The sequence below is a fragment of the Neovison vison genome, chromosome 4, assembly GCF_020171115.1.
Source record: "Neovison vison isolate M4711 chromosome 4, ASM_NN_V1, whole genome shotgun sequence".
Taxonomy (NCBI): Eukaryota; Metazoa; Chordata; class Mammalia; order Carnivora; family Mustelidae; genus Neogale; species Neogale vison.
The window spans coordinates 16958344-16982699 of NC_058094.1; the positions used below are offsets into that span (position 1 = coordinate 16958344).

Genomic DNA, 24356 nt, shown 5'->3' on the forward strand with positions numbered 1-24356 from the left:
GAGAGTCATTAATTTTGAGGGACACGGGAAGATAGAGGAGGTAGAGGTCAGTGGTTTCTCCTGGTTTGTTCCCCCTCCCCCAGTACCAAGGATGAGCAAAGAGTTACCAAGAACAGTCTGAGAATCCGTGTGTACCACAAGTACTGTGGCATAGCTGAATACATACGTGAATGGATAAAGTTAGTCTATTATTTTTCAAGTGTGTATGAATGTTACAAAGAGAAAAAAAATTTTAAACAGAGGAGTTACTGAATCTGTAGTCCTTTTTTATCAATTTTTTTTCAAGAGTACAATTAATATCATTAGAAGGATCTCAAGAAACATTTGATATTTAAAAAAGGGGGCCTTGGGGCACCAGGGTGACTCAGTTAAGCATCCAACTCTTGATCCTCAGGATCCAGAGTTCAAGCCCTATGCTGGGCTCCATGCCTAAAAAGGAGATGGGGGGGTTATTCTTAGAAATGCAGGGAGTTACTGCTGGGAATAAAAAGGACCCAGATTTGGTGTGTGTTCTAGAACCTCTTTAAAATGAGGGTGGGGAGAGATTATAATAATTATGTTCCAACCTATTGGTTGATTACTTTGTAGCAGAAAGACTAACAAAGCAGCATTCAGGTCAAGATTCTGCAAGGGTTCCTGCTGATGGGCTGAGGTCAGAGAAGCATGCAGAAGGGAAGGATCCCTGACACACAGCAGGTGCTCAACCAACATCAGAGGAGTACAAAACAATTACAATAGAATCAGACGTGCCCCACAAACCACCTATGCCACCCAGAAATACTGGTTACTGCTATTATCATTCAGCTGGTTCTGAACAGGTAACAACTGACAGAAGCTGAAAGCAGCAGGCAGGAGGCATTTATTTCACATCATATGAAGCTGCGAGGGCAAGCTTAGTAAGGTGTGCCTACCTGATAGGTTAGGACAGGGTAGAATACTAATTCTCAACTAAAGGCGACTTTGTTCCCCAGGGAACATTTGGCGCTATATGGTGACATTTTTCGTTGTCACAAATTGGGTGAGGATGCTACCGGCATCTAGTGAGTAGGGGGCAGGGATGCCGCTACATGCCCTACAATACCCGGGAGAGCCCACCACATTAGCACGCTTAAAATGTCAATAAAGATCTATAGCTGAGAAATCCTGGGTTACAGCGTAGAAGGCAGGTTCGATATGAGACTGGAAAAACACACAGTGACCAGATCTGAAATGACTTGCTATGCTCAGGAGACAGACTTGACGATCTATGACTGTATTCCTGAAAGTGCGACCAATGGACGAGCCTGACTCCTCGACTCTATTCCTTAAAGTGTGATCATTGGACGAGCCCAAGACTCCTCCACGGTACCGTCCACACCTCCAGACTCTTTGGAGTGGGACCCGAAGATCGGCGATCCCAGGTGATTCTAGGGCTCATCAGAATTTAGAACAGCTTTCAGCAGTGTGAAGCCAGCTAAGGTTCCGGACCTGAGGGGAGAGGAGAGACTGGGGCGGAGGCCTCTAAGGAAGGACTAGAACAGGCCCCTGCCAGCCAAGGAGGGCCTGGCCCATGGCTGAAGGAACTTAAAGGAGACCATCTATTGAAGAGATGTCCATTCCCTACCATTCTTCCACCAGATGACTGCACTCGAGCTGTGCCAGCAACCTTGTTCCTGGAACTCCTGCACGCTTCCTTCTGAGTCTTTGCACTAGAATGATTTTCCTCCAATATCCACAAAGCTCCCACCCTTTTTTTCTTCAGATCTCTGCGTAAATACCACTTTATCAACAATGCCTCAATCCCTTAAATATCCATGATGAAATAGTGAGTCACCATCCTTTACCTTGCTTTATTTTCTCATAGTACTTAACACCAAACATGGTTTACTTGCTTTTGCCTGCTTTCCCTGAACCAAAACATATGAACCATGAGATCTTACTAGGAAATGTCTACCCTGCGCAATATCCCCAAATCCCCTACAGCTGTGCATTACAGTCCAAGTGCCTCATAAACATTTACCTAATGAATAAATAAAACAATGAATGGACACTATAAACAAGAACTAAAGGAATTTAGGTGAGAGGTAAGGCAGAAATAAAGTGTAGTCCTTAAGAACATAGACTCCTGCACTATGGAAGTTCCAATTTCTGCATCATCTCTTGCTAGATGTTTGATCTTGGGACACAGCCTCTCCCTGCTTCCCTCTTTTCATTAGTAAAACTAGGTTAATGATAGAACCTATCTCCCAGTCATGGATGAAAACACTTGACACTGGCCCTGACATGTAGTCAGAGCTGAACAAATGTTAACTTCTTGGTGACACTGGTTTGATGACCAGTTAAAGGAGGAAGAGGTAGTTTTAGATGGGCCTGATGTTTCTTTTGCAACCGGAGGCTGGGGAAGAAGTCATTACTCAGGTGTGGGAGTGAAAGAGACTAAGGTAGGAGGGGTGATTCAGCCACACAGGTGGCCTGCTACAGGGGTAATGTGTGTGGACTCCAGAGCCAACTCTACAGGTAAATCCCCATTTCTTCATTCACAAGATATGTGGCCTTAGGCAAGTTAGTTGCACCCCTCTGTGCTTCAGCGTTCTCATCTTTAAAAACGGGGATAACAAAAGTACCTACCTGGTAGGGTAATTGTGGGGCTCAAATGAATTGGCTTACACGAGCGAATCAGAACAATGTTTGGCAAACAGCAAGTTCTACGTAAATGTAAGGAGTATGACAATAACAACACGGTGGTTCAGATCATGGTTTCTGGCACCAGAAGGCCTGAACTGGATTCCTGGTCGCTGTTAGCTGATGACCTTGGGAAAGTTAACTGCAAAATCTCCGTTCCTCCATTCTCTTCCAAAATTAAAACGACCTTCCCACCAGTGTGAAACCACAAAGGCTTCAGCAAAGTAATCTGCAAAGCTTCACCGCGTTCCACCCTCTGCCTCCCCTTCCTGGCCCCCAAGCATTGAGATCTGCTGACGAATGTCCAAGCGAAAAGCGCCGGGCATTAGTAATGCAGCACCGACCCTACCATTCGTGGGAATTCCGCACCTCCCCCTTCACCAAATGCCTACGATCCACTCCAGAGACTAGGGCTGCCATTCCCGCTCCCTCATCCCCCAAGCGGGAAAACCCGCCAGTCGAAGCCCAAAGCGCCCCCAGGGAGGGGCCGAGAGAGGCGGGGCCTGGCGGCGACGCCGACACCTAATGCGCCAGGAAGATGCTGGGGGCTGCACCCGCGCCCCCTCACCAGTAGCAGCTGTTGTAGACACAGGCGTCCCGCGGGGGGCTGGCCGGCTGGTAGCGGGCGGCTGCAGCGGCGGGCACATCCCCCTCCATGGCGGGCTGGTTTGGGCCAGGGCAGGAGCCTGAGGCGAAGCGACTGGACCAGTCCCGCGGGCAGGCTTCGGGGGAGGAGCCGGCGCTCGGCGGGCCGCACAGGTCCTCGGGGCGGAGCCCGGGGCAGCTGGTGCAGTTCCCGGGTGGTGGAGCCAGGGACGGGGTAGGCGGAGTCTGGGAGGAGCGAGCGACGCAGGTTCCGGGCGCGCGGAGCCCGGGAGGGAGGCGCAAGTTCCGGGTGGATGGAGCCAAAGACTGCGCGGGTTTCGCAGATTCCGGTGGGCGGAGCCCGGGCGGGAAGAGCGGAGCAGGTTCCGGGAGGGCGGAGCCAGGACGAAGTGGGCGGAGCCTGGGACCAGGGGGCTTGAACGATTCCGGGTAGGCGGGGCCCGGACAGGTGGGTGGAGCCAGAACGGGGCCGTGCGGGCGGAGCTCGGGTCTGCTGGGGCGGGGCCCGGGCACGCTCTGGGCGACGGTGACAGCGTGGATAGGATCAGAGTGCGGAGGTCAGAGGTCGTCCGCAGGTGGCTTGAAGGAGGCTGGGGAGCGCTCGGAGTTGGTAAACCGCCCGACCCTGAACGGCGCTTCGGTAGTCTCCTGGAGGCGCCTGAGACCCTCTTCAAAGCCGGGCTAGGGGTTGATGGCTGTGAAGGACCCAGACGGGACGCGGAAGACTCGACTTGTGCAAGTGAAATGAGAGAATCTTGTATGTGAAAAACGAAGCTTTAGCAGTTTTATCCTCGAGCCCGCGGGGACCCAGAGGGAAAGGGGGCATGGGGCGGTTTTAGAGAGGGATAGCAACCCCAAATCTCACCGTGTTGTAACATGTCTTTATAGATTTGTGTGTGTCGACTCAGAAAGATAGAGTGATTCCTTGGTAGAGTAAGTTTTTCAAAGTTCAAGAAGAATCCGCACGGCATCCATTTTGTGTTAGTCATGTACTTATCTGCCAGCAGTCTGGAAGGAGGGAACCAAATAATTAAAACTGTTTATCTCTGACGAATGAATGGTATGAAGGACTTTCAGTTCATACTTATGAGCCTTCTGAACTGCTTTATATTTGTAATGAACATACATAACTGATCAGGGTACTTCCCATTATAAAAACTTAAATTCTTAGTTGGTTTATAGGCCATCTGCAGTCGGGGGTTTGAAAGCACCTCCTCAAATCCTAAAGACTTCAAGCATCAGTCCTTGTGTCGTCAATGTATTATCAATTATTGCCTCTCAGCTCTGACACACACTTCAATATAGGCTCTGTGATAAATAACGGAGTTCCTTTATCCATTTCTCCTTCAAAGTGGGCACCGAGTTAAGCCTTCTCAGTAAAGTGTGCTGGAAGAAGAAGCTTCCTGCAGTTTCTGGGACAGTGCAAAAGTTGGGAGTGTGGTCCTGAGAACAGCCAGTGGGGTCTGCCCCAGTCACAGGCTCAAATCCGATTCCTCTGTGACCGTACAGTTTGGGTTTGGCAATAAGCTTCCTGCAGCCCTCGTAACCCAGAAGCCAGAGTCCTGTGAGGCCGGCAGGCAGCCACCTGCCCACACTTCTTTGACAGGCCCTTCTATGGCCTGTGCGCAGTTATCTGTGGCCCCCAGAGTCCTACACTGAGCAATCATTCCCCAAGCCTCCTCTTCCTCTCTCCACCCCAACCATTCCCGTCTAGGCATTCTGAGAGCCTTCTACTCCAACTGGCTCCCAGGCTCCTAAGGCATCCCCATTCCACTGTTGGTGATTGCTCTCCTTTGCCCCCTTCTCTACCTTGCTAAAGGGAAGTAGAATGCCAAGAATTAACTCCAGTAGGGGTGCCTGTGTGGCCCACTTGGTTGGGCAACTGCCTTCCATTCACGTCATGGTCTTGGAATGCCAGGATCGAGTCCCGCATCAGGCTCCCCGCTTTGTGGAGAGTTTGCTTCTCCCTCTGACCTCTCCCCTCTCATGCTCTCTCTCTCTTTTTTTTTAAGATTTTAAAAAATCTTAAAGAGGCAGGCAGGGGTGTGGGGGAGGCAGGCTCCCCGCTGAGCAGAGCCCGATGTAGGGCTCAATCCCAGGACCCTGAGATCATGACCAGAGCCGAAGGCAGAGGCTTAACCCACTGAAACAACCAGGTGCCCCGCTCATGCTACCTTATCTCATTCTCTCTCTGAAATAAAATCTTAAAAAAAAAATTAACTCTGATAAAAGTATAACCAAAGAAATAAGGAAACTCTATATGGTACCTAGGGCTAAGGACAAGTACTCAAGGACAAATTTGAAAGTTTGCACCCACTTGGAGTAGGCATGGGTTGCCTACCCGATTTCAGAGTTCACTGGTTTACCCAGTCTGGAGGTGGTCTGAAGTTGCTGGGCAAACAACAGAGATGGGGGTGGAAAAGAGCCAGCAATCTCTGCCATAACATACTTTCTTTATGCTTCAAACTTTCTCATAAGTAGGAATTTTTTCACAAAAAAAAATACTGTGTTTTTATATGCATGTGATTTCATAGTAGAGACTATAAAAAGGTATATGGTTTCAGAGGAATAAAGTTCTAATGCTTAGAAACAGATTCTGACCTATAAACTCCAAAGAGCTGGTTGAAGAAGAAATAAGAGTACACTCAAAGAACCCCAAACCCACTGAAATCAGGATGTTAAAGGGTTGAGGTTTATAGAAAGGTCACAGAACAAAGGAAAGTATAAAAGAGGACCACAGATGTGAAAGGGGAGATCAAGAAGTAGGCAGCACATAATACACTGAGGTTTAACCACAAAAGAGTTTTTTTTTTTTTAATTGGGGGAAGAGGTATTTTTAACACTCAATATTAAAAGCTAGAAGGAAAAAGAAAAAGATAATCCTGTCGCTTGGGACCAGCTGATATGTAGTAAGGGACCATATAACTGAAAGAAACAAATGCCCAATGTCTATTTTGATGGTGTTTTCTCTTTTCTCTATCAAAGAAAATGATCCTCAGGCTGTAAAGAATAAGGGAAACAGCAGTGAGAGCAAATTAAAGCCAAGATAGGTGCAGCAGAAGAAAGCACCAATTTGCCTTAAACAGGTTAAAAATCTTTAGACCCAGATGAGTTCTATCCCAGCATATTGAAAGTGCTGTAGATTATGACCCCAAAGCCTTTAACTCTGGGTCTTGGAGAAAGACTGATGGAGGAGATGACATAAGACTAAATACGAATACTTACTGTCCTAAGTTTCATAAAAAGGAAAAGTGTTCCAGACACTGTATTCTGTGAACCGGATGCCTATTCCCAGGATGATTTGTGACCGTGAAGAAAGGGGATTATTTAGGGGCCTTTAGTGGTTTACCAAACCCATTTCATGCTGCATGGACCTCATTTCATGTTGTTGGAAGAATTAATTGATCATTAGAATAAAATTATAGCACAAGCACTATAATTTGATTCCAACAAAGCAGCTGGCCCAGTATTAGTCATGACTCATTCAGTTAGAAGTCAAGGCAGAAAGGCTGTTTATTAGCTCCTTTAATGGGAAGGACGCTGAAGTGGCTCTCAGAGTCAAAAGACAAGCTGCAGATACCGCGGTCTCAAGGGACCGAAAGCAGAGCCCTCTTCCCCACCTTCTTTCTCCCCAGCTCTCAGACTGCTTCTCAGTGCTTGGCTTCATCCCCAGGTGACTTCACTTCCTGCTGTGGGGAGGAGGGCCGCCAGCAGCCCCATATTCATATTTTCCAGGCTTGGCAACCCCAGTGGAAAGAGAAAACTCCCTTTTCCTCATAGCAATCTCACAGAGCAACTTGTACCTTTATTTTTTACGTTTCTGTACTGCCTGACTGTTTTACATGTACAGTGGACCCTTGAACAGCATAGGTTTGAACTGCGCGGGTCCACTTATACAGTCTTTACAGTATAGTTCTGTAAATCTATTTTCTCTTACGATTTTCTTAACATTTTCTTTTCTCTACCTTATTTTATTGTAAGACTATGGTATATAATACATATAACATACAAAATAAGTGTTAATTGACTATTTATGTTATCATTAAAGCATCCGGTCTATACTAGGCTATTAATAGTTATGTTTTTGGAGAGGCACCTGGGGGGCTCAGTCATTAAGTGTCTGCCTTCGGCTCAGGTCGTGATCCCAAGGTCCTGGGATCGAGCCCCCCATCGGGCTCCCTGCACAGTGGGAAGTCTGCTTCCCCCCTCATTCTCCCCCTCCCCCTGCTTGTGTTCCCTCTCTCACTGTCTCTTTCTGTCAAACAAATAAATAAAAATATTTTTAAAAAAAACTTTAATAGTTATATTTTTGGGGAGTCAAAAGTTATATGCAGGTTTTTCACAGGATGGATCCTAGTGCCTATTTTTTAAGAATAAAAAAAAATTCTTATTTTTTAAGAATAAAAAAAATTCTTAAAAATCAAATTTATCAACATTACTATAAAGAACTGCATGGCCAGACTATTGTTCCCTTAACTTTTCCCCTACTTTTGTAGATTTGGTTTTCAGATCCTACTATTATAAATAAAGCCGCGATGAACATTTCTGTATGTAAATCTTGGCCCATGCCACTGATTATTATGTTAGGGTGGAGTCCTAGAAGTGGAATTCCTGGGCCAATGGTTTTAAATATTTTCCAGGTCTCTCGATACATATTGCTATATTGCTTTTAAGAAATGGGACTATACCAGGGCGCCTGGATGGCTCAGTGGGTTAAAGCCTCTGCCTTCGGCTCAGGTCATGGTCCCAGGGTCCTGGGATCGAGCCCCATGTTGGGCTCTCTGCTCTGTGGGGAGCCTGCTTTCTCCTCTCTCTGCCTGCCTCTCTGCTAACTTGTGATCTGTGGGGAGCCTGCTTTCTCCTCTCTCTGCCTGCCTCTCTGCCGACTTGTGATCTCTGTCAAATAAATAAATAAAATATTAAAAAAAAAAAAAAGAAATGGGACTATACCTCAAAATCACATTGAGTATTCTTATTAAAAAACAAACAGGCAAAAAATAAAAAAAAACCAACCCTAGCATTCCCATTATTATTTTGAGTTGCATTTACCTGATCATTACTTCCCTGTGTTAAGAGGATAACTTTTTTTTAAAGATTTATTTATTTATTTATTTGAAAGAGAGAGAGAGAGAGCATATGAGTGTGGGGGAAGGGCAGAGGGAGCCTGGAGTCCAATGTGGGGCTCGATGCCAGGACCCTACGGTCATGACCCAAGTTGAAATCAAGTCAGATGCTCAAATGAGCCACCCAGGCACACCTAAAGGGATAATTTCTATATAAAGTGCTAAGATCGCAATATACAATAGGAGCTGGCAGGGGTGGGGAAGTGGGGGAGCACCTTGCCATTAGAGGTGAGGAGCTGGGCTGGGTTGGGCCAGATGTTATCACTCATCTTACATTGAATGGGGTGGGAGGGAGGCAGTAGTCCCAGGGCCCTCTGTGTGAGCCAGTCCTTATCTGTGGTGTTAGACTGGGGGCTGTGTACCATACCTTACATGGGAAAACTGAGGAATTGAAGTAAATTCAGGGGAGGCTGATAAAGAGGAAAGTCTGAAAACCACATCACAAAATGATGGCATCTCTTCCCAGCTCACTTCCTGAGCCCACATACCCTCTTTCCCAGCCCTCCGTCCTGATGTGAAAGGGGTATCTGTCTCACATGGCCTCCTGATGTTCTTTTTGTCAATGTCCATTCTAGGAAACCGCCGGTAAAACTTTCCCTCTGACCTGAAGGCCTCTATAATGGGCAGAATTCTGCCTAGTTGCAAACAACTGAAACCATCTCTGGCTAACTTAACCAGGAAATCAAATTTACTGGAAGGATAGGAAGGATAGGAAGTTTGGACAGGGCTTGGAGGAGAGGAAGGAAGCACAACCTAGTCCCACTGATCTAATTCTCCAGATTCCAAGAATCAGCTGGCTAGAATGCCACCATTAATGTCACCAACTCTGTATACCATCTGCTGTTGCCTCCACGAATAATCTGCACCTGTGTCTTTGGGTCACTCCTTCAGGGGCAATGACTTAGTCCACTGACGAAGCTGAGATCATGTGCCTGAGCCCTGGTTAGCAGGTTAACAGGGAAATGAAGTCTGTCCCTACAGGATTTCCATCAAAGGAGGTAGGACCCTGCCTAAACCAAACCCAGTGGAAAAGAAAATCTCTCAAAGAGGAGACATGTCTGTTTAAATTCAGAGTAATTAAAAAAATGACAAGTGGCAACTATGACCTCTCCAACTTCCATGTGACAAATGGTTTTTTCCTTTGGACAGAAATCAATGAGATTAGCTATTGTATTTAAGGTTACATTTACAACATTCCTGAAAGAAATCCCTGTCCAAGTTGATGTTTACTTTCTAACCTTGTTACCAAAGAACAGACGGGGACCCACCTATAACCTCATTTCAAATGAGGTAATGGAATTATGCTTAGCTCTTAACCTCAGCCCTCTTTTCTGTCACATGTGAGGTAAAAGCACTTGATCCTCTCTGTAAGCAGTGTGGGGCAATGGGAAAGAACCTCAGTTTCCACTACCCTTTATCCTAAATCGAGTAATTCGTATCTATGATAGCTAAAACTAAAAGGAAAGAAATAACTGCTAAAGATCAATTCCACACCAACCCGTAAGTTTCCCAAGGCTGCTATAAAAATTATTGCAAACTAAGTGACTTTAAAAATAAAAAAGAGAGGGGCGCCTGGGTGGCTCAGTGGGTTAAGCCGCTGCCTTCGGCTCAGGTCATGATCTCGGGGTCCTGGGATCGAGTCCCGCGTCGGGCTCTCTGCTCAGCAGGGAGCCTGCTTCCCTCTATCTCTCTCTCTGCCTGCCTCTTCGTCTACTTGTGATCTCGGTCGATGAGCCAACCAGGCACCCCTATATAGTATCCTTCTTAAGTGAAGTCTCACTCAGGGACATTCAAGTTGTTTGCAGTTTTTTTTTTTAAGGTTTTATTTATTTATTTGACAGAGAGATCACAAGTAGGCAGAGAGGCAGGCAGAGAGAGGGGGGAAGTAGGCTCCCCGTTGAGCAGAGAGCCTGATGCAGGGCTTGATTCCAGGACCCTGAGATCATGACCCAAGCTGAAGGCAGAGGCTTAACCCACTGAGCCACCCAGGCTCCCCTGTTTTCAGTTTTTTTGATATTATAAATAACATTGCGGTAAGTATTATGCTGCATAACATGTTTGAAAACTTTTTAAAAGGCCAAATTTCAAGTACAGAACATATATACAAAAATTGTGTGTCTTAAATGTGCATCAAGAGAATTCCTGACATTCTCTCCAAATTTGCTGTAGCCATAACCTTTTCCATCCCAGTTAAGTGTAGTGTCCATTTCCATTTGCTCAAGCCAAAAAATAAAATAAATTAGAGTCATCCTTGATGCCTCACTTTCTCTCACACCTAAATCCAATTAATCAGCAAATTCACTTGGCTCATTCTTCCAAACACATCCAGAATTCAATCCATTTATTTCTTCCACTGATCTAACACTGGCCTATGTCACCATTGTCTCTTGCCTGAACAACTGCAGTGGCTTTCTAACTAGGGTTGCCAAATTTAGCAAATAAAACTGCAAGATACCCAGTAAAATTGAAGTTCAGATAAAAAGATATTTTTTAGTGTATATATAAACCCAAATATTGTGTTCTCCATGCAGCAGCCAGAGGGATTCTTTGAAGAAGTCAGAAAAAAACCAATCCTGTATTCAAAACGCTGTAATGTCTTTTCACCTCAGTTGTAATAAAAAGCAGAATGGCTGAAATTAACAAGTCTGGAAACAACAGATGTGGATGAAGACAAAGGGGACCCTATTACACTGCTGGTGAGAATGTAAGCTGGTACATCCCCTCCGAAAAACAGTATGGTGGTTCTTCAAAAAGTTAAAAATAGAGCTACCCTATGACCCAACAATTGCACTACTAGGTATTTACCCAAAGGATACAAACAGTAATTTGAAGTGGCACCTGAACCCCAATGTTTATATTATAGCAGGACTGTCCAATAGCCAAAATATGTCATGAGCCCAGATGTCCATATATATGTAAATATACATAAATTAATAACGGAATATTATTCAGCCATCAAAAAGAAGGAAATCTTAACCATTTGCAATAGCCTGGATGGAACTAGAAGGGATTATGCTAAGTGAAATAAATAAATCAGAGAAAGACAATTATATAATTTCACTCACATGTGGAATTTAAGAAACAAAACAGAGGATTATAAGGGAAGGGATGAAGTCAGAGAGGGAGACAAAGCATCAGAGACTTAACTATAGGAAACAGGGTTGCTGGAGGGGAGGCGGATAGGGGGATGGGGTAACTGGATAACGGGCATTCAGGAAGGCAATTAATGAGCACTGGGCATGACTTGTAACTAATGACTCAATAAACTCTACCTCTGAAACTAATAGTACATTATATGTTAATTAAGTGAATTTAAAAAATTTTTAAACAGAAAACCTTAAAGTTGAGGCCCACAGCCCTGCAAGATCTACTCCTGGAGGCTCTTTCCTCTTTAGTTTCATTAGCCTCCCTGTCCTCCCTTTTCCTCTGCTTGCATCTTTCTTACCCAAAATAACCTAACTTCTTTAGGTCTTTGCTTACACTTACCTGAGAAACCTTCCTAGTCATCCTCTCTAAAACTGACGGCTTCCCTCTCCCCCTCCCTGCTTTATATTTCTCTTCAGCATTTATGATAATAAACATTTATTTCATTCATTTTCTCTTGCCTTCAGCAAGAATTGAAGTCCATAAGGGCACTTTTGTACTTACTCACGCTGTATCCCCAGTGTTGAGAATACTACCTGGCACATAATAGATGCTCAATAAATATTTGATAAATGTCAAAATAAGGAAATGTAGTTATCCAAATCAATAAAACTTATTTCAGCTTCACGAGAACTCCTCTCACATTCTGATCATTCAGCATGCTATTTCAAAGTAGTTGAGTAATTGCTGTATCTTAGAGAAGCTGTTTTCTGTAATTCTTTAACAGTAGCAAACATTTATTGAGCTCTTACTAGGTGCAGACACGGTTCTAAGGTATTATATCTTAGAGTCTTGGTATTCGGATTATTATTACTATTATTACAGTTAATTTACAGTTGAGGAAATTAAGACGGGGAAAGGTGAGTAATTTGCTCAAGATCATACACACGGATAGGGCAGTGATGGGTACAGAACCTGCGCCCTTAACTACAGTACTCTGCAGGGTCATTTTCAGATCTCTTTCTGTTTTCTTTTGATAGGTAAATTGTTTGAGTTAAGCTATCGGTAAAAAGTTCTTAAGGATCACAGTCAAAACCTGCCTAACGCCCGGTGCTTTATGCCCCTACAGTCAAAGACTCAGCATTTTGCTTTTGAAACCTGCTTGGCGGGAAGCTGACGGCAGGTGGAGGGCGGGGCTGGGCGGAGCCGGCAGGCCCCCGCTAGCCAATCAGAGCAGGCAGGAGCCTCCCTGCCCCCCCCCCACCCTCAACCCCGACAGCCACGCGCCAAAATTCCAAACGGGACCTCTCTCCCGCTACCCGTCATCTCCCTCCGCCGAGTTCAGCGAGCCGGAACTATATAAGAAAAAGAAGTCAGCGTTCTCACGCCAAGGTCCGCTCAGGTCCTGGTCACTGTCGGTGCAGGCCCTCCTCAACTTCAACCCGAAGTCCTTCGCCCGGCAGAAGGGCGAAAAGTTTCGACCCGGCAGTTGCAGGGACGCGGCGTGGGCGGGACAGGCGGCGGAGGGATTCCGGGTGCGCGCGCTGCGGCCGCTGGCTCGGAGCTAGTGGCGCCAGAATTCGGAGCGCGGAAGAGCCTGAGCGGCTGCCGGTCAGACTGGGACCCATCTCCCGCCGCGGACGTCGGGCGAAGAGACAGGAAAGATGGTGGTCCTCCGCAGCAGCCTGGAGCTGCACAGCCACTCCGCCTCTTCGGCCACGGACCCTCTGGACCTGTCCAACGAGTTCCCCAGCCTGGAGCAGATCGGCCGGAGGCGGCTCCGTTCGGCCCGAGCCGCTGAACAGTCCGCGGTCACCGCGGCCGCCGCGGGCGTGAGTACCGGCCCGGGGCGGGCCCCTCGGGCAGGGCCTGTAGGACTGCCCGCGGCCGGTTGGCCGGGTGGGGCCTGGGGGTGGGCGGCGCGGTCCGGGTGGCAGTTGGTGGGGGGAGGGGGCTGGGAGGAGTGTTGTCGAGGACAAGTAAAATGGAAGGTTTCCGAACATCGGAGCCCCAAGGGGTGTGGGTCAGGGCAAGAGATCGGGCAGTCTGCAAGAGGGCTAGGCAGTTCGTTACTACCCCATTTCACGCAAGAGGAAACCGAAGCCCTCCGGATTCTTGGTTTGTGGGGCTGCCCCACCCCCATCTCACACACCTCCCTAACCTAGCGCCCGGGCCCCTGCCCTAGGTTCGCATCTGTTGAGCGCAGCACACGTTTCCTGACTCCCTGCCGGATGCAGGATAGATGTTTTAGGGGCCACGGGAATGGAAAGATTGTAATTGAGGTTTCCGGACCTTCATTTGTGATCCAGAGAGGTTCGGATATAAGATAGCCGTGAATAGTACCAGGTTGCATAATGTGGAGCGATGGAGACCAACATTTCACGTACAGCTTCTTCACTTACGCCTCGTTAAACAGCTCCATAAGAATGGATAGTTATGATATCTATGTTACAGGCGAAAAAATGGACTCAAAGTAACCAGTGACGGGTAGATCTAAAATTGGAACTTGGATCCTCTGCCTCCAAAACCTTTCTCTATTATATCATGCTGCAGTTATAAACAATGTCTATAGGGGATGTTTCCAAGGGGGTGGAGCGGTGAAGTCTTGAAAGAGTTGCCTCTCTAGGTCTGCAGTACAGATTGGATCTTTGATTGCAGAGGTAAGGCCTGGAGGGAGAGTCCGTCCCTCCACCTCCCTGTGGCAGCTGCTGAAAGAGGCTCAGGTGGAGGAGACCCCGTTAACAAAAGGCTGGAGAAGTTGAGGAAGCAGCACTAGAAAAGTTAAGGCAGCAGGAAGTAGTCTAGTTCTCTTTGAGGGAGGGTAGGCAAAGGGCTGAGAAAAACAGGACCGGAGAGAGGGTTAGGAAGTGGCAAGTCAGAATGAGAGGCCAAGGGAGAGAGAGCGCTACAAAACATAGTTAAGAGAGTGATCACTATATGAAATTAGTGGTCAGTATTCTCTGAAGACAAGCTGTACTGGTTGCTCCTCTCCTGAAGGGAGTGAAAAAGTATGTTTCATTTCTGCAGTTGTGATGCTGAATTGAAAAAAAAATTTCCTAACTTTCAGGGTCATTTCTCGATCACATGTTGAGATTGAGATCTAAGGAGGCCAGACACTTCTGCAGTGTACTGGGGTCCCTTGACTTACTAACGTATGTTCAGAAAATCTGATTATTTCAATAAATATTTATTGAATGTTATCTTCTGTACAGTGCTAGATCCTATGACTATAATGATGTATTGAGCAGTAAGTAATATAGGCGCTTAAAACAACTGTTTTGAATCTCAGCTTACCAATAATCTCCACTTGTTAAAAAAGGTGATACCACATTTATAGAGAATTAAATGTGATCATGCTTTTAAGGAGATTACCTGAACACTTGGCATATAGTTAGGACTCAGTCATTGTCAGCAACTAAGACCACTGTTAATTTGAATGCCCAGTTTTCTGGAAAAAAGAGAAAGAAAAGAAAAGAAAGAAAGAACTTCCCATTTTTTCCGGCCAAAAACCTGAGAGTTGTCCTGACCCAGCTCTCATTTCATATTAACAAATTCTTTTGGTTCTACTTTCAAAGTATATATGGAATCTGACTACTTCTCAGATCCTCTGTTGTTGCCATGTTGGCCCAAGCCATTATCTCTTCCCTAGGTTGTTAAAAGGGATTTTTGACTGGCCTCCTGGTTTTCCACCCTTGTATATAATGATTGCCTTCCACAACTGTCAGTTCTCAGTATAGCTTACAAAGTGATTTTTTTTTTTTTAAGGTTTAAAAAAATTATTTATTTGACTGACAGAGTTCACTCGTAGGTAGAGACGTGGGGCGGGTGTGGGGGGAGCTGGCTCCCAGACGAGCAGGACAGACCGATGTGGGGCTCGATCCCAGGACCCTGAGACCGTGACCTGAGCCGAAGGCAGAGGCTTTAACCCACTGAGCCACTCAGGCGCCCCCAGAGTGATCTTTATAAAAGTTAGAAAGTTGATTATTCCTCTGCTCAAAAAATCTCTAAGAGTGAAAGTTGAAAAGTTTGGGAGTAGCCCTACACCCCTTTCTCTTCATGATGACATCCTCTTCCATTTTTACCATTTTCAAAACCTTGTCTATTCTCGTTGTATTGGTGTAGCTGCTTCTTGAATACCAGGGCCTTTGTACTGGTTCTCTCCTGTGTTGAGAATACTCTTCCCCTGAATATCTGCATAATTCGTTCCTTTTACTTTTTTTTAAAGATTTTATTTATTTATTTGACAGAGAGAGAGAGACAGCAAGAGAGGGAACACAAGCAAGGGGAGCGGGAGAGGGAGAAACAGGCTTCCTGCCGAATAGGGAGCCCGATGTGGGTCTGGATCCCAGGACCCTGGGATTATGATTTGAGCCAAAGGCTGACACTTAAGGACTAAGCTACCCAGGCTCTCCTTTTATTTTTAATTTTAAAAAAAGTCTCATAGGTCATAGTACTTAACATTTTCCAAGAACTCAGTCCTTCTGCCCTTGTGAGATAGATACGATCACTTTGTTTTGCAGGTGAGAGAACCAAGACACAGAGACCTAAATAACATGCGCAAATTTACTTTTATAGTAAGTGATAGAGCTCCAGCTTCTACCTAGGAGAACCTAGGAATCTGTCTCTCTCAAGTCTTTGCTAAAACTTCACTTTTTCAGTGATGCTTACCCTAACCATCTTATTTAAAATTACAGATCACTCTCATTGACATGCCTCTTTACTCTGCTTTATATTTCCTTATTACTTATCATCTTCTTACATGTTCTATTAACTTTCTACTTTTTAAAATATTTTCTCTCTCCCTAAGTCAGAATGTAACTGTACAGTTCTGGACTTTGACCTTTTGTTCAGTATTATATTTCTAGGACCTAGGACAGAACCTAGAATGTAGTAGAGGCATAATTAATATTCGTTGTTAACTATCCTTGGTCTAACGGAACTGGTCTAGCAGAGTAGAACTAACACATCAATATACAGAGACTCTTTGCTGTTCTTGCCATATCAATGGTATGTGGTGGCTGAGCAGTTAGCACTCAGATGGATTTTTTAGGGTGAAAGGGATTTTTTTACCCCCAGGCTAGAATTTCCATTAGGGATTATACCTTTTGAGACATAGTACTTCTATCTTCTATAAATTCTCCATAGACCAAATTATAATTAAAGGGTTGCTTAGCATGGGATTGGATCAAAAGAAATGGTTAGCCCTGATCGATAATGTATTCATGCTGTCAAAGCCTACCAGTACCAAAAATGAAACATACCTTTGTGATTGGAATATTTTCTAATTTGGGGTCTTACATTCAATTCATTTGACTTAATTACAGCTTGCTTTTTACATCAGTCATGCATTTCAGAAACTTAACTCCTGATCACCCTGTTTGTCTTCAGGTATTCTTATCTGTGAAGCTACATAGCTGTTGACAGATCATTTTTTAGGTTAAGTTACTTTTAAAGATGATTAAATTTATTTGTATTTGTTAACTTGGATTTTCCTTTATCTCAGCTCAGAAGGTGACCTTATATTCAATTTCTGAAGGTACTTATAATCACCTGTTTATTAACCTCTTTCTACCTTTATAGTTTGAATATGATCTTAATCAGGTGGGTGTAGGGATTTGCTTGTTTTGGGGGTTTTTTTTTGTCCTTGTATGGTTTCCCTGAAGTTTTGTTTTAAATTTTTTTCTTTCTTAAACTTTTATTTTCATCCTAATTGGATCGTGAGATCTAGCATTTTCATCCATTCAGATGCCCCTTCTGTGGTTTCTTTTTCTACCAGAGTAAGACTAGGCATTGCCTATGTCTGTGCTTTCACGGGTCCAAGGTTCTTTGAGTCATATTAAATTTAGGGTTCTCATGTAGTAGTAGGGGACACATAAGGGATAGTAGTGCATTACTTTTAGGTTGTATTTACATACATTTTTTATAAGGTTGTATTTATGTACATTTTTTATTCTTCTATATGTTAGGTAAAATAAAATATGCTGTGGTATGTAGAAGTTTTTAAGTTGTCTATTTTAAAAGTTTGAAAAGTACTATGAATGACGCGGATATGTACAACATATGGAAGATTCTTTAAAACGTGGTATATAGGGGGGCCTGGGTGGCTCAGTGGGTTGGGCCTCTGCCTTTGGCTAGGGTCGTGATCTCAGGGACGTGGATTCGGGCCCCGCGGTGGGCTCTCTGTTCAGCGGGGAGCCTGCTTCCCACCTCTCTCTGCCTGCCTCTCTGCCTACTTGTGATCTCACTCTCTGTCAAATAAATAAATAAAATCTTTTTAAAAATTAAAAAAAAAACTTGGTATATAACACAACACAGAAAAATGAAAAGTGTACAGTTTAGTGAATTATCATAAAGCATAAATAGGAATATTTTGACATGTTGCTATGACTGTTGTATCCTGAAGTTGAGTGACATGGCTCTCTGAATTTAAGAGTGTGTACTTGTTTGATGTAGTGATAGGCAGTCCATTTTTGTCAGTTTGTATTAAAGACTGGCCATTTGATTTTATGCTTAGAAGTTGCAATTTTTAGGGGTACCTGGGTGTCTCAGTCGGTTGGGCATCTGCCTTCGGCTCAGGTCATGGTCCCGGAGTCCTGGGATCAAGACTTGCATCAAGCTCCCTGCTTGGTGAGGAGCCTTTGTCTCCCTCTCCTGCTCCCCCTGCTTGTGAGTGTGCTCACTCTCGCGTGCTTGGGCCCTCTCTCTCTCTCTGCAAATAAATAATCTTTAAAAAAAAAAGTTACAACTTTTAGAACAGGGATCTGATGAAATACTGTTCAGGATGGATTATACTGAGGGCTGCCTGGGTGGCTGTCAGTTAAATGGCTGCCTTTGGGTCAGGTCGTGTTCCTAGGGTCCTGGAATCGAGCCCCGCGTTGGGCTCCCTGCTCTGGAGAGCCTGCTTCCACCTCTCCCTCTGCCTGCCCTCTGCCTACTTGTGCTCTCTCTATCTCTCTGTCAAATAAATAAAATCTTAAAAAAAAAAAAAAAAGATGGATTATAGTGAACAAATACGGAGTTTGGAAGACCAGTTAAAAGATTATAATATTAATAACTATCAGTTACATAGTAGTCGCTGTGTACCAGGCATGGTACCTAAGATACACACATACATTTGCCTTATTAAGTCACTATTATTATTATCTCCTTTGCAGATATGGAAGTCAAGATACAGAGACCTTATGTAACTTGGACAAGATTGTACAGTTCTAAGTGACATCCCAAGAATCAATCCAAGGCAGTCTGTCATTAAGAGTTTGGGCTCTTAATTGATACATTATTGTCACAATAGCCCAAAGAATAGATAACTAGAAGCTAAATTAAAGTGATACTAGAAGGAACAGAAAAAAATGCTGAATAATACTGCAAGGGGTCAGAGAGTTGTTTAGATACAAACAGGGAAGGCAGTGTTGTTTCTAAAGAGGTGAGCAATAGGGGCCCCTGGGTGGCTCAAGTGGCTCAGTGGGTTAAAGCCCCTGCCTTCAGCTCAGGTCATGATCTCAGGGTTCTGGGATCGAGCCCCGCATCGGGCTCTCTGCTCATCGGGGAGCCTGTTGCGCCCCCCCCACCTGCCTCTCTGCCTACTTGTGATCTCTGTCAAATAAATAAATAAAATGTTTTTTAAAAAATTTTTAAAAAGGGTAAGACTATATATCTTTGGGAGTCACCTACATAAAACTGGTAGTTGAGTTCTTAAAGGTGAATAGAAAACACAAATATATTTAAGAAGATCTGAAGTAATGGCTCTATTTTAAAGATGAGAAAAGGATGAATTATGTTTTTAAGAGAGCATCATGTGAACCAAAGGGTCAAAGCATGTACAGAAGGGAGTGATCAGCAGCATAGAAATCAGTGAGGTGGAGCAGAGGCCATTGGATTTAACTTTCAGGTGATCGTTTTGGGGCTATTATAAGAGCTGGAGAGGTAGAAATCAAATTGCAGGAGCTTTTGGAATGGATCCGTGGTGAAGACTTGACCATGTCTATGTTTAAAGATGAAGCTAAGGAGGGATATCACAGCTATACTGGGTTAGAATATTCAGATGAAGTTTTCAAGGAGCCCTATGTCTGCATGCTTATTTAACTGTGATTTAAAACATCATGTTTATACTTCATTTGTTTGGTTGATATTTGAATTGATTCAGCCATATATTTTTTGTTATGAATTAAAGCTTGGGTAAGCATGGTCTTGTTTGGGAAAACAACATATTGCTTTGTATATTTCTATTATACAATTGTGTCTACTTTGGGGAAGAGATTTTGTTACTGTAGTTGCTTCTTGTCTACTAACTTACTGATTCTGCAAGATTATAAGAGACTTAAAAAGCTAACAAAATACATTTTTTCCCCTTTAAAACTCCACTTTGGAAGAACTATCAGTGCTCTCAGTATTTAAGTAGATTTTAGCAAAACAATGAGGACGCTACATCTGCAGGCTTAGTTTTCAGATTAAGTATGTTTTGTTTTTGTTTTTTACTTCATAGGATAATTCTTTCTAGTAATGCAAATTGTAAAAATGTTAAAAATAGAAAGTGAAAGTCCTCATTTCTATCATCCAGTGTTAATTACTGTCACCGGTTGATATTTAACTTAACCTCTTGAGAATTATTTTGAAAAGCCATAATAAAATGTGACTTTGGTTTAATTACTGTGCTGCTTTCCTAAGGAAATCAGATGTGTACAGGATAGCTCATCTAGAGGTATTTATAACACAAAAAAATTGCAGATAGTTTAGATATACATTAAGCAGTTTGTTAAATTGATTCATGTAATAGCTGGAATACTAGTCATTCATTCTATTTTATTTTTTGAGATTTATTTTCTTATTTTGAGAGAGAGAGAGTGAGCAGGGTGAGGGGCAAAGTGGGGGAGAGAGAGAGTCCCCAGTAGACTCCCTGCTGAGTGCAGCATTGGGGGTGGGGTTTGATCCCACAACCCTGAGATCATGACCCAAGCCTAAAAACAAGAGTCAGCCTAAAACAAGCCTAAAATGGAGTCACCTAGACACTCCTAGTCATTCATTTAAAAAGATTTTTAGAATAATATTTGATGGCATGAGGAAATGTTTTGTATTACTAGAAAAAAGTTACAAAACATAAATAATATCCCAATTTAAAAGTCATGTGAATATGATTGCGTAGGAAAAGAATAGTTCTTCTGTATCAGAAGATTAACCGTGATTATCATGGGTAGCTAGAGTTAAGAGTGACATTTTCATCTTTGTGCATTTCTTCTTTTTTCCCAATTATAATGGGCAAGTTTTACTTTTATTTTTATACTGCTTTTTTAAGAAATATTTTTGAAAGTTATTATTTTAAAATTTCCCAGTGTGTACATCTATATAGGTGATTTCCCAGGAGCCTGTTTTGTTTGTTTGTTTGTTAAGGAAAGCCTTTCTCGATGCCTAGTACTTGTTTGGAGAGTATGAACGAAGCCACTCACTATGCAAGTCAAAGATTCTCTTATACCACTTATAAAATTAAATCTTCCAAGTTTTTCAGGGAATCTTTTTTCCCAGTAGTTAGCACCCCCCTTTTTGCCTATGGAAACAAACCGTTTTTATTATTCCCAGGAATAGAGTGACATTTACTTTCTTTTTTTATTGTAATAATTAATTGTAGGTAATATGAAATGTGCCATTTCAACTATTTTTAAGTGTACAGTTGGGTAGCATTAAGTACACTCATTCATTCTGCAACCATCATCGCTGTCCACCTCCGGAATTGTTATGTTCCAAACTAAAACTCTGTACCCATTAAATAACTCCCATTCTTCCTTCCTCCTACCACCTAACAACTACCTTTCTTTCTGTCTTTATGAATTTGACTACCCTGGACCCTAGAGGAAACATAGAGTATTTGTCCTTTTGTAACTAACTTATTTCACTTAGCATAATGTCTTCAGGTTCATGCTTATTGTATCAGTATGTTAAAATTTACTTCCTTTTTAAGGCTGAATAATATTTTACTGTAAGTACCACAATTTTTTAATCCATTCATCTGTCAGTGAACATTTAGATCGCATCTACCTTTGGCCATTGCAAATAATGCTGCTATGAATAGGAGTACACAAATGTCTGCTTTCATTTGTTTTGAGTATACCTAGAAGTAGGATTCCTGGATCACATGGTAATTGTGTGTTTAATTTTTTGAGGAATTGCCATATCATTTTCCATAGTGGCTGCACTATTTTGCATTCCCACCAGCAATGTACAAGGGTTCCGGTTTCTCCACATCCTTGCCAACACTTATTTTCTCTTTTTTATAATAGCTGTCCTAACAAATGGGAAGTGACATCTCATTTGTGGGTTTGAGTTTGTATTTGTCTATAACTGGTTATGTTGGACATCTTTTCATGTGTTTACTAGCCATTTGTATATATTCTTGGGGAAATGAATTTCCTGGGGAAATTCAAGTCTTCGGCCTATTTTGTTGTTGTTGTTGTTGTTGTTGTTGTTTAAATATAGGAGTTCTTTATATATTATGGATATCAATCCTTTGTCAGATACATGATTTGTAAATATGTTCTATTCCATGGGTTTCCATTTCATTCTGTGGATAGTGTCCTTGGCACAAAAGTTTGTAATTTTGATGAAGTCTAGCATATCTATTTTTTCTTATCTGTGCTTTCAGTATCACATCTAAGAAATCTTATGTAAACCAAATGTAATGAAAGTTTTCCCCGGTTTTTTCTTCCAAGAACATCTAAATTTTTAGCTCCATATCCCCTTGTACATTTTTTTTAAAAGATTTGTATTTATTTATTTGACAGAGATCACAAGTAGGCAGAGAGGCAGGCAGAGAGAGGAAGGGATGCAGGCTCCCTGCTGAGTGGAGAACCCGACGTGGGGCTCGATCCCAGGACCCTGAGATCATGACCTGAGCCGAAGGCAGAGGCTTTAATCCACTGGAGCCACCCAGGCACCCCTCTCTTGTACATTTTTAAGGATTCCTTTAAAATGCTTTTCCTATCTAAGGTGTTCCTCATTGCCATTGGTTTAAATAGTGATTTCATTTCAGTCATTGTTTAGTGTTGACATTAAAAAATGAAACTATTATACCAGTCTTTTTGTTTACTGAAATTTGAAAAGCATAGTTATGTGATACCTGTCTTGGAACATTAAAAACGTAATACATAGGGACGCCTGGGTGGCGCAGTTGGTTGGACGACTGCCTTCGGCTCAGGGCGTGATCCTGGAGTCCCGGGATCGAGTCCCACATCGGGCTCCCAGCTCCATGGGGAGTCTGCTTCGCTCTCTGACCTTCTCCTCGCTCATGCTCTCTCTCACACTCTCTCTCTCTCAAATAAATAAATAAAATCTTTAAAAAAAAAATAAAAAATAAAAACGTAATACATAAGCATGCTTCTTTAGCAATCAGAAATGTTATCGTGATTATTTTTTTCCCTCCTTTAATTTGTATTTCTAATTCATGGAAGCCACAGCATTTTATCTTGATATATTTTTATACTTAAAACTAATTTATTAAGTATCCTTTCATACTTGTAAAACAAAATTTAAACTTTTTAATACTTGTGATCACAAGTTTCTAAGAAAATACAGCTTATAATATTCAATTAATGCAAACAACAAAAGCATACTTACTTTGATTAAAAATGATGAAATAGAAAGTGAGATTTCATTGGGATTTCATGTGATTGAAGTCCCAGCAATTAGTTCATATGTCTGTGGAGGAATCTTACTGTTGAAGACAATGTTTGGCATCAGTTACATTGTTCTTATAAATGTAAGCACCGGGAAACATTGTTCATATAAATAAGGAGGCAGTCATGAAAGGAGTTTAGCAGTGCCACTTACTTTTTCTGGCTTATATACCAAAAACACTTGCCAAAATTATTTTTTATGGTCTTTTAGCTTGATTAGGTGTCCTTTCAATTTTGTTGAAAGCAGAGAATGAGAAACTGCCTCACAAAGGAAAGGATTTGTTGCCGATCTCTGTCATTCCATTTCTTAACACCTAACACTAGTGTTTTTCATTGTTTGGCTTTAGGAAGATTTTTAGGGCCTTGAGGCAATCCATGATAGTAAGATTCAGAATGAGTGAGTGAGGTGACTTTCTTTTGTAAAGTGAGAGAAAGGTAAGTGAAAGAGTACAGAAAAAGTACATAGGGAAGTTAAGAATCTGGAAGTATAAGTAAAATTTTTCTTAGAAAGTCTTGTTATATTACATCTAAGATGTAGGTGTTCATTTTAAAAATAATACACCTACTTAAAACATCCTTACATATTTTTTCAAACATCTTTATATATAGGTACACTGATAAAAGTAACAAACCCATACATATCACTAATATTTTATGAAATACCTGTTTAATTCTTGTTTTGTTTTGTTTTTTTTTAAGATTTTATTTGACAGAGAGCGAGATAAGTAGGTAGAGAAGCAGGCAGAGAGAGAGGGGGAAGTAGGCTCCCTATTGAGCAGAGCCCGATGTGGGGAGCTCAATCCCAGGATCCTGAGATTGTGACCTGAGCCGAAGGCGGAGGCTTAACCCACTGAGCCACCCAGGCGCCCCAATACCTGTCTAATCAACACAAATCCTTGTGGATTAAATATCCTTATTTTACTTGTGAACCAATGAGATACTCTGCTCAAAGCAAAATTAAATGATAAAATGTCCTGATAAAACAAAATGAAATGACTATGTAAAGCCAGCCTAAATAGAGGGGTGTAATACTAATATTGCAGGTTTTTAAAAATACTGTTTTTTTTTAAATTATCAATTTTCAGAGTAGTACAGCATATAGTCAGTGTTGTTAGGTATTTTTACCTTCTCTTCTTATGTGAAAGTCGCATTTATATGGGGACACTTGCCTGGGTGCCTCTGTCAGTTGATTCAGCCTTCGGCTCAGGTCATGATCCCAGGG

General features: G+C 42.7%; 2 protein-coding genes across 8 annotated transcripts in view; one reads left to right on the forward strand and one right to left on the reverse strand.

Annotated features, from left to right (window-relative positions):
• Positions 1–3469, reverse strand: part of NTAQ1 (N-terminal glutamine amidase 1) — a 130255-nt gene extending 126786 nt beyond the window's left edge. For 5 of the 7 annotated variants that reach the window (XR_006384183.1, XR_006384184.1, XM_044244998.1 and 2 more), the window contains exon 1: positions 3230–3467. Coding sequence is in view for 5 of the 7 variants with exons in the window: in XM_044244998.1 (XP_044100933.1) it covers positions 3230–3318 (89 nt within the window). In the remaining 2 variants the exon portion in view is untranslated. Of the gene's footprint in view, positions 1–3229 lie in introns of all 7 variants that reach the window. The other 2 variants (XM_044244994.1, XM_044244995.1) reach the window with 2 other exon arrangements.
• Positions 3470–12932: 9463 nt separating this feature from the next.
• Positions 12933–24356, forward strand: part of ATAD2 (ATPase family AAA domain containing 2) — a 68354-nt gene continuing 56930 nt past the window's right edge. The window contains exon 1 of the mRNA XM_044245001.1: positions 12933–13306. Within this exon, the coding sequence (XP_044100936.1) occupies positions 13139–13306 (168 nt within the window). The 5' untranslated portion in view covers positions 12933–13138. The remainder of the gene's footprint in view (positions 13307–24356) is intronic.